This window comes from Cynocephalus volans, chromosome 5 (assembly GCF_027409185.1).
Source record: "Cynocephalus volans isolate mCynVol1 chromosome 5, mCynVol1.pri, whole genome shotgun sequence".
Lineage (NCBI taxonomy): Eukaryota > Metazoa > Chordata > Mammalia > Dermoptera > Cynocephalidae > Cynocephalus > Cynocephalus volans.
The window spans coordinates 130,274,136-130,284,728 of NC_084464.1; the positions used below are offsets into that span (position 1 = coordinate 130,274,136).

The 10,593-nt window shown below is 36.5% G+C and overlaps 1 protein-coding gene across 1 annotated transcript in view; it reads left to right on the forward strand.

Moving 5' to 3' along the window:
- LAMA2 (laminin subunit alpha 2) overlaps window positions 1-8,837 on the forward strand; it is a 547,521-nt gene extending 538,684 nt beyond the window's left edge. The window contains exons 60-64 of the mRNA XM_063098359.1: window positions 1,998-2,153; window positions 3,600-3,753; window positions 4,664-4,794; window positions 6,880-7,102; window positions 8,475-8,837. Coding sequence (XP_062954429.1) covers window positions 1,998-2,153; window positions 3,600-3,753; window positions 4,664-4,794; window positions 6,880-7,102; window positions 8,475-8,632 — 822 coding nt within the window. The 3' untranslated portion in view covers window positions 8,633-8,837. The remainder of the gene's footprint in view (window positions 1-1,997; window positions 2,154-3,599; window positions 3,754-4,663; window positions 4,795-6,879; window positions 7,103-8,474) is intronic.
- The last annotated feature ends 1,756 nt before the right edge of the window (window positions 8,838-10,593 follow it).

Sequence of the window (10,593 nt, forward strand, 5' to 3'; positions counted from 1 at the left end):
AGTGCCATGTACACAACTGCCACATTCTTGGCAAATGTGATCAGACCTGGATAGGTTGATATTTGACCACCTACATGCCTCGTCATGGTACTACAGAATTCCGTCATTGCTGTATGGCTGTGGTTCCCAAACATCTGTCCACAAACTAGGACCAGGCATTTGAAGACATTTCTGGTGTTCTAAGTGAGAATCAGGACAACACAGTGTGTTAATCGTAAAATCTATGTATTCAATTTAAACGAATGATATTTATTCTGAGATTATATTTTCCTACTTTTAAGGTTTTAAGAGTCCTCTTTTCTTATGAAATGATATTTGGCAAAAGCAAAAGTTGGCAAAACAAAAACAGGCCCTAACACTTACCCCCACCCACACCCCCACCCCACCACATGCTGGTCTGTGAAAACCACAAGTCTGGAAATCTCTGCTGTATCATGTTTAAAGAGCTCTAAAGCATCATTTCCTCCAACAGTCATTTGGAACAACTTTAAAAACGTTGGCCTTACACCCAGAAACTGGTACTATTATGGGCACAGAAGGCTCATTTGCCAGTTTACTGTCCTCTTTGGCATGACTGCAAATAGATAATATACTACTTAATTAAAACAAAAACTCAAAATTTGTTTCTGCACCTGTGATAGCCTATTAAGTAAAGGTTTCCTAGAGAGACCAATAAAATGTTTAATTTTCAGAGGAGGATATTATTAGATGCTGGATTTGAAATATTAACATACTTTGACTTGTCATATCATATAGAAAGCCAAAGAACCTGAACAAAAGTACAGTAGAACTCAAAGTCAACCAATTTGTTATCTTAGAAATAAGAAATGGAAACTTTGTATTTGCTTGGGAGCTTATGACTAGCAAATAGGGATCTTAATGAGCTCTCATTAAGGTTTCTTCTCATCTCTAACTAATAGAATAATAAATATGACATGAGAAAAAAATATTGTTGGGTCACAATGAAGCTGGGATTAAAAAAGGGAACTTAAATACCATAATTACCCAAATTAAAGACAGGTTTTATTTTTGAAGGTTTTTAAAAATTACTTCCCGAACCAGAATAGATAAGCGTAAAATGAGGAGTTAAATTACTTTAATCCTGATGCAGACTCATTTTTAAACGATCACTGTACTCCAGCATTTCACAGGCTTACATGCTCCTTTTCCTGAATTCAGACTCAAGGTTTTTATACTCAAGACAGTCTTCGCACCCCTTACTTCTTTCTGGCCCAGAGATAGTTCATTTCACTGCTGTAATTTCTGCATCAGTCAGGTTTCCATCTTCCTCCCTGGCTTTGAACTAATCAACTGCTGCAGAAACAGCTGTGCAGACTGGATGCGTCGCTCTCCCTTTAATTCTGCAGGAGAAGGGCCTGTTAGGCAGAGGAATGTAGCATATCTGAAGCCAAGTTGGGAGCCCAGGCTTTCCTCAATCAAACTAATGCACTTTTAAAACTGGACATGAATTCTGCAGCCCACTTAATTCATGACAGTGCTCTCAGTCTGCAAGTTTCCTTCTGACATGCCTACCTCGTGATCCATATGCACACTTGGCAACCAGTAGAAGAGACTTCAACCTAAAACTTAACCAGGAAAATTTTGTATTCTTCTCAAGATAGTAGTTACGAAAAAGACAGTTTAACATATTCTGTAAAATTCACTTATATTATGGGCTTATCACATACTAAGCACTTCATAAATTATTTTGCTTTTCCTTGGGAACATCATGAAAGTTCTATGTCTTATAGTCTGTATATTTGAAATTTGTTAAAGATTGGTATTAATGACTCATGAGTAGAATAATCGTTCCCAGAAGTGGGGTGTGGGGGGGTTGGAGGGTAAGAGGGGAGAAGGGGTGGACTAATGGGTATAAAACTATGCTATCTACCCTAAGTGAATCATTGTGCAATATATGCATGTATTGAAACAACACTCTGTACCCCACAAAAATAAATATAAATAAAATTGAGAAAAAAATGACTCCTTTTTTGTAGATTAAGATTATGCGAATTAAGCAGGAAGGAATTCTTTATGTAGATGGTGCCTCCAACAGAACCATCAGTCCCAAGAAAGCTGATATCCTGGATGTTGTGGGAGTGCTATATGTTGGTGGGTTACCCATCAATTACACCACTAGAAGAATTGGTCCAGTAAGTATCTGATTTCTTCTTTGTTGCCTAAATATCTGGTTGAATCATTTATTTATGTATGTTTTTTGAATTATTAGGTCATATGGGCCCACGGTGACTTATAAGTCGAGAGGAAATTGTTTTTTTTTGAGAAATGGCAGGTTTTCTAGACAGACTTGACTGTGACAGGCAGTAATTGTTTGTGGACCCTGGAGCCAGACTCCTGTGTTTTGCATACTTGCTTAACTATTGACTAACTGTGTGACCTTGAGCAAGTTATTTAATCTTTGTTTGACAGACTTCCCTCTTTTCCAAAATAGCATAATGATAATACCAAACAAACAGTGTAGCTGTTAAAATTAAATGACATAATGTATTTAAAGTGTGTAGAAGAGTACCAGGCATATAGAAAGCACTGGACAATAAAGCAAATAGAGATGATATATTCATGGTTTTGTTTCAGGACTAGAGATTTAGCAAATATTGAGAGATACAGTATTTCAAGTACAGTTATTCAGTTTGGGATTCAGAATTTAAAGTCCTCACAAATTTGTAAATTAGTATTCACAAAATAATTTTTATCATACCATGTGTCCTGGTGTGCTTTGGAAAGCATTATTCTGAGAAGCACAGGGGATTGGTGTTTTTAGAGAACATGCTAGGTATAGATGCGGTACATTTCTCTACTCAAATTAGAACACATAATTATGTAGATTTGTTCCTGCATCAAAGACAATTGCCCATTATAGTTGTAATTGTCACTGTTTGGCTTTCCTGTGCTTTCCTTTCACAGCTGTTGGATATGCTACCTGGGTCTATCAAAAATAAGGGTCTCTGAAATGACAGTGGCAAAAGTGATTAACTTGAATTCCTAAAACCAGATGAAATATAATGGAGCAGAGTATGATTATTTCTAAATTCCTTGAACTTCAGATGTTTCCGGCAAACTTTGAAGTTTTATGTGCATGTGTATTTTCTTAGACAATGGTCCACTTCTTTCATTAGATTTTCAAAAGGATGAAGCACTGAACCAAACCTAATTACCTTTTCAAATAGAAATTAAACATAGATTACAACAAAATATACATATGGTAAGGTTAATAAACTATTAATAGAAACATAAAATCAGGAATGTATGAGGCTAATTAAAAGTTATGATACTCACATGGGGCCCATAGCTCTGTCAAACCAGTGGAGATATAGAGTGACGTCATGTGCCATATTTAGAATATCAGAACGATTGTATTCCAGGCTAGAAGCATCCTAGTTAAGAAGCACAACACGGAATGTTCTGCAACCTTGCCCTGAAGCCCAGGGTGATAGTATAGACCCAGGCAGCTTTGGGGATGCCCTAGGACAATTGGCCGCTGACCACACACAGAGAGCACCCCACAAGTGATTGTATTCCACATAGAGGCAAAGTTCTGTTAAAACTTGACATTTGTTTCTTCTGACCTAAATATTTAGGTGACCTACAGCATTGATGGCTGTGTCAGGAATCTGTACATGGCAGAGGCCCCTGTTGATCTTGAGCAGCCAACTTCCAGCTTCCATGTGGGGACATGTTTTGCAAATGCTCAGAAGGGAACGTATTTTGATGGAACAGGTTTTGCCAAAGCAGGTGAGGCTCTTTTGTTTCTTTCCTTTTGAATATTAACTAGATACAAATACTAACTTCTTCTTGTACTGAAAAATAAAAGTCCCAGAGTCCTTAACTAAGATTTTTATTTAAATCAGAAATGACCTTACAGCAATAATAAAAAATGCCTCTTAAAAATTCATGTATCAGATAAGAACTAATAGAAGAAATAAACTAAAAGCCTATTTGGAGAGTTTATTCCATCTCCTTCACTGGAGATTAATAACAGCAAAATAAATGTAATTCTGCAAGAAGGCTCCTGTGTTTATACTGTGTAATTTTTCTACCTTCCAGTTTTCCCTGTCTACCTTTCTGGAGATACTATTTTTCTTTTTTCTCTTCAGTTCCTTGCAAATCTCCATTTCATGACATCCCTCCCCCCACCCCAATTCACACAGTCTTGTGCCCATTTCTTGGTGGTGATGAAGAAGGCACCTATTCATGGCTTTCTTTAAATATTCCCTTGCATTCCCTTTCCAATGAACATTCCAGCGTGGGTCTAGATCATTACTTATAAATAAATGTACAATTTAGAAAGAAAAATAGGATGTAACTTCTACATAATAATTTTTAAAATCTGACATTAATATATTTTAAGATAGACTGTTGTGCCAGATATTTTGGTAGGCACAGGAATAAAATGCTAGCAATCTAGACAAAGTCCCTGCCCTCACAGAACTTACATTCTAGGAGGGAAGGTAGCCAAGGAAATAAGCAGTAAGTATAAAGTGTGTTATGTGGCACAATGGTGGAAGTGTAGGCAATATTGGAGTCCAGAACTTACAGCTCCCATTATAATTGGCTAGTATCTGCCACTGCATTGTACAAATTTGAATTAACAATCCCTGTACTCTAATATGCAATTAAAAAAAAAAACCTCTTTGTTTTACAGTTGGTGGATTCAAAGTGGGATTGGACCTTCTTGTAGAATTTGAATTCCGTACAACTAGAACCACTGGAGTTCTTCTGGGAATCAGCAGTCAAAAAATGGATGGGATGGGTATTGAAATGATTGATGAAAAGGTAAGTGTCTGCTGTCCAAACATTTCTGATTGATTTCTTCATGATACTGTTGTTCATGTGTAGAGAACTTTATTTCAGAGCCTTGCTGTATTCTTTGTTGGGAGAAAGCTGAAACGTATTTTTTCATCCTTCTTGATTATCCCAATTTCTGTGTGTTTTCAGCATCATTATTTTGTGGATTAGTATAAACTTTAAATGTGTTAATTCTACAGCAAGCCAACTATATTGACTAATAATGGACCAAATAGTTCTAGATCTCAAGCTCTTACTGTATTGCTAAAAGTACTCTGTTAATCTCCTCTTTATGAACACACACACACAGTCTATGAAGCTGATTCCAGTGGAAGAAAAGGAGGTGTCTTGGACCCTCTAAAATCAGTCAGCCTCTTAAAACAGGGTAGGCATCTCTCAGAAGTCAAGGTGGCCAGTTGATATATCAGATTCTCAATTTTTATTTAAAAGCATCCAGATATTATTGCAAAAAAACAGCAAATTATTAAAATATTTTGTCAGTTTGCTTACAATGGATCATCTAATTCTAAACACTTCTTTAGTCCCCGCCTGCCTGTAAACAGCAACCTGCAGGAAGACGACCTGTTTACATGTACTTTGTACCGTAGGGAGCAGGTTAAAAGAGGAGGCAAAGCAGGAAATTTCACAAGTCTCCTGTGTGGGTCTTAAATAGGAATTGTACTTCAACTCTGGTCATATTTCCACTATTAGGGTTCTGCTGCCTCCCAAGAAGAAAAACCACATAGTGAGCTAAAATACATGTTCCTTGCCTCCTCTCTCCTTCCCCTCAGTCTTCAAATTACCCTCTAAGGCAGTATAGAAAAAAAAGACCCAGGAGCTTAGAAGCAAAAGGGTGAACAAGTAAGCAACACTTAATAGTTTTGCCAAATTTTCAAAACACTTTTATTATACCTTGTTGGAGTAAACTTCATCTGCTTATAACTGCAGTTGCTATCAACACGTCACTGTATCGTGGATTTCTCACCAAGCTCCTTTTACATGCAAAATCCTGTGATTACAAACTCTGCCCAGAACAGTCAACTCTTCACTACTATTTACATCATCGTGTAGTTTACAAACCTTTCACCTATTTAACTGCATTTTTTTTTTTTTTGACCGGTAAGGGGATTGCAACCCTTGGTACGGTGTGGTCTGCACCATGCTCAGCCAGTGAGCGCACCAGCCATCCCTGTATAGGATCCGAACCCGCAGCCTTGGCATTACCAGCACCACACTCACCTGAGTGAGCCACCGGGCCGGCCCTTTAATTGCACTTTTAATCTTCTTTTTAAAAACCCTATGTCTTTTCTTTTACCTTGTCAAATCTGTTGCCAACTGACTAATGTTTTCAATGTTTCAATGTGTTCTTTTCTTCATCAGCTCCAAAAGAATTCCGTCATCTCAAATTTCAGGGGCCTTTCCACATTACTAAAAACAGACTTTTCTTATTTAGACAAGAAGGCCTAATCAAAATTCATTGTTAGGAATTTAACTGGCCTTCTGGCTCGGGTCTTTGGCACCTGTGATATGAAACGTGCCCAAAAAGTAATTATGGAACTCTCAGTCCTGTATATAAAATGAAATCCATGACAAAAAAATTCAATTAAAACATCAAAAGTTTAAATTAACAAAAAATTCTTTAAAGTGAATTTGTAGAGCAAATTAATGAATCACTTTGAATAACATTTTTAAAGAAAATTTTATAAGGTTCACTAAGAACATTCACATTCTAAAAAATCTGTGTTAGAATTTTTCCCTGTTTACACTAAGGTCCTTTTGTTGTCACCTGGCCTCAAATTTTTCTGAAAGCAGAATTATTACCAGCTTAACACATCATGCCTATTACTACCAACAGTGCCCGAAAGCAGAGAACATAATTTGTGACCACTGGTGATTAGATTTGTATTTTAATTTCTGTCAAGTTTTAAAAAAATTTTAATATGCCCCAGTTATGTTCATTTCAAATGATTCCAGTGTTGTCTTTCCTAGACACCTGATAATTTTTACTGTGGGAAACATCATGATATTCCTCTAACAAAACCATCTGTAACTCATCAATTTTCTACTTTCTAGCTCATGTTTCATGTGGACAATGGCGCCGGCCGATTCACTGCTATCTATGATGCTGGGATCCCAGGGCATTTGTGTGACGGACAGTGGCACAAAGTCACTGCCAACAAGATCAGACACCGCATCGAGCTCACTGTAGATGGGAACCAGGTGGAAGCCCAAAGCCCAAACCCAGCATCTACGTCAGCTGACACAAATGACCCTGTATTTGTTGGAGGTTTCCCAGGTGAGTGTTGGCTACTCCAGCAATAATTCCTTTGCTCTATTGTGTGAGTGGTTTTGAAAACACATATTTATATAAGTATGTCCAAGAAGGTATGCTGAAGTGTACTTGCTCCTTAGTTTTAGAATCTGCTCGTATAAATAACACCTTACCTAAAATTTCCAGTGTGTAAAATGAGCGTATTACTTATAAAAACCACATGGGACTGAACTTTTCATGATAGCCCTCAAAGTTTCATTCACAGAGAGATGGAGGCTAGAGGAAATGAATTTGGCTTATAAAAGATATAAGGCATTTAACAGCAACTGGGGCCAAAGTTGGTGTTCTTTCTAATTTTTTTTAAAAAATTAATATACCAGAGGAATCATAAAATATTATGGAACTTATTTCCTCAAGTTCTGGAAATCATTGGGTTAAATGTAGCTAATTTCCCCTTTAGGTTATTATAGAGTTTATATTTATATTACAAAGAAACCCAAGCAATAAATCTGCATCTAAAATCCTTTTCCAGCACATTAAACATAGCATGTGAACCACAGAGAGTTACCTAAAGTGCCCATAAACATGAGTGGCCAACTGGATGAGAAATAACCCAAGTGCCTCTTAATAAGTACTGTAATAACATAGACTCCTGGAATAGTCTTTCATCATTTTGGCAAGAGGAACTTTTGTCCCCATTTATATAAAGCTCCACTACCTAACAAAATAAGCAAAATGCATATTCAGCAGAGGTTGACAGAGCAAAAGATAAAGAAGTATCAGGGACTTATTGAAAGCTCCTCTTTCCAAAGACACATCTGGGTTTTAAAAAGACCTGCGCCTGCTTCAATCAGGAAAAACCCCAAAATATTATGAAGCATATTATGTACTTCTCCATTCATAGTCTATAGATTGGGATCCTAGTTAACACCTAGTAGGCCTGATGAAATAGTGGCCTTAGTAAGAGGAAGAAGATTTTATGTGTTTCCAACCAACTTAACCTTTTTGGGATTTATTTTTACAATGTAAGAAAGTTGATAAGTCATCTATAAAAACCCATGTCCTCATTCAGTATTTAAAGTATTTGACTAATTGCTTTGTTTTATTAAGTAAAATTTTATAGTTGTCACAACTGTAAATTTGTTCATTCCCAGCCAAATTATTTGTTTAATGTCTTAAAATATATAATTCTAGATGTTTCCATATTTCATAGTACATAACTATAAAAAAGTTATTTCTCTACAAATCTATTGGTAAAGCTAAAATCAAAATCACTAACTTTACATGAGACAGTACTGCAATTTAATCTCAAGCTAACAACTGACTTTGAAATATGCTCTGAACATTTAATGTAGCAGCATTTCAAGACGGAGCCCACTTGCTTTGTTTTTTTCAGATGGCCTCAACCAGTTTGGCCTGACGACCAACATTCGGTTCCGAGGTTGCATCCGATCCCTGAGGCTCACCAAAGGCACAGGGAAGCCACTGGAGATTAATTTTGCCAAAGCCCTGGAACTGAGGGGTGTTCAACCTGTATCATGCCCAGCCAACTAATAAAAATAAGTTTAACCCCAAGAAGGGCCCATCAAAACAATAAAACAAATATATTTTACCTATGTATGCTAATAAAACTAATGTGTGCATGTATATAGAATCCTTTCCATATTCAGACAGTGCTAAATCAGACCCCAGACTGAATTTTAATTCAAGTTCTTTCTCAAGTCTATGAATATTAAACGAATTATTTCATTCTAAATAATTGCTTGTTTGTGTGGTTTAAGGATAAAAGGCAACTGACCATAAATTGTTGAATTTGCAACATGTCCTGAAGTCATCTCAAGGAAAAGAGATCAGAAGCAATTTGTGAAGGCAACTTTTTTTTTAAAAAAAACTTACTCCTATTAATTAATACTTTTATCATCCTTTTCCATGTATGTCGGCTTTGGCTTTCTGTCCAAACCACTGAAAACAAATGGATTTGGCACATGTGATTGGGAGGAAGTCAGCTTGCTTACTCCCTCTGTTTGTGAAGGCATTAGCAAATCATTTCCCTGATCCAGATTCATTATTAGAGAGTTTAACTAGCCCTGTGAATGAATGTCCTTTCATGCTGCAGGTAGACAGTATAGCTCTGATTCAGGCCAGAGTGCTTAATTACTTGATTTTCTTGTTTGATAATGATTTATAGGCTTTGGGGAGATAACAGAACCAAGCTCCAGAATGACAGTTAAGCACACATTTGATACTACAGTATTGAGGATTTGGGCTTTTTAAGTTTGCACTGAATATCACAATTTACATGTAGGTGGAGAAGAAAAATGCTGAAATGCATTTTTACTTACTGGGAAACGAGAAACCAAAAACTTAAAATGCATACTTCATTGAGTCTTTTTGAGTTGTTATTTGATTTAACAAATTCATTTCCTAAAAAATTTCCATGTTTTTTTCTCCTTTTACCCACTATTTCAATCATCTTCAAAGGGTGTGTGAGAAGACTGACCTAGATTTTATTCATCAACTTAAGAAGGAAACATTTCATTTGCCATCTTCAGTAGAAATGGTTGTAGTCTAATAATTCAGAACATTCATTTAAAAGAACAGGAGCCCTCCCTCACTATGGAATCGTAGCAGAAGAAGAAATAAGCCGCTCTGACAATTATATCCACTGGGGGAGGGAAGGTGCTGTTTCTGATCATGGTGATGGCTAACATACTCTTATACTTCACCACTGGCCAGTAGCTCAGTACAATTTGTCCACACAACTTCATTTAGAGCAAGTGATTCTCAACCTTGGCTCCATGTTTTAGAAAATTGCCTGGGAAGGTGTAAAACAAACTGGTGCCTGGTCCAGTGATTCTGGTTTCGTCATCCTGGGCATGAGGATTTTTAAAAACCTTCCTAGGAAATTCTAATATGTTAAGGATGAGAACCACTACTCTAAAGATAAAAATTATCCACCATGCCAACAAAGAGTTTTATAGTCATTTGAGAATCCTACTATTAGCTTTGTCTTGGCCATTACCATACACATTAAAAAAAAAATAATTTTATGTTGAATCTATTTAATGTCTTATAACTAAACTTTAAGCAATAAAACTATTCAACCAATATGTTTTGAAAGTTAAAATATTACTTCTGCACTGAACACTGACATGACTTTTGGGGCTTATTCTGGATAATGGGTAGGATAAACAGAAATAAAGATGCTAGGTCCATTCAACTAAAAGTTAATGCCTTTCTTTTCTGAGTCTTGCACAGAAAAATACATGACAAATCTCAAAGCAAAGGTACTTAATTGGCAATCCTATTGGAGCCAAGTCCTGCTGAAATCAATTTGTAGGTTAGTGCCTTAAAATTGCAGAGTTAGAAGCAGCCTTTGAGATCAATCAGTACAGTGATTCTCAAATCTAGTTAGACATTAAAAGTGCTGTGGGTGCTAAAAAAAAAATCTACATCTGGTGTCACCCCAGATCAATTAAACTATAATCTCTGGGTAAGGGCCTGTCATTGGCATT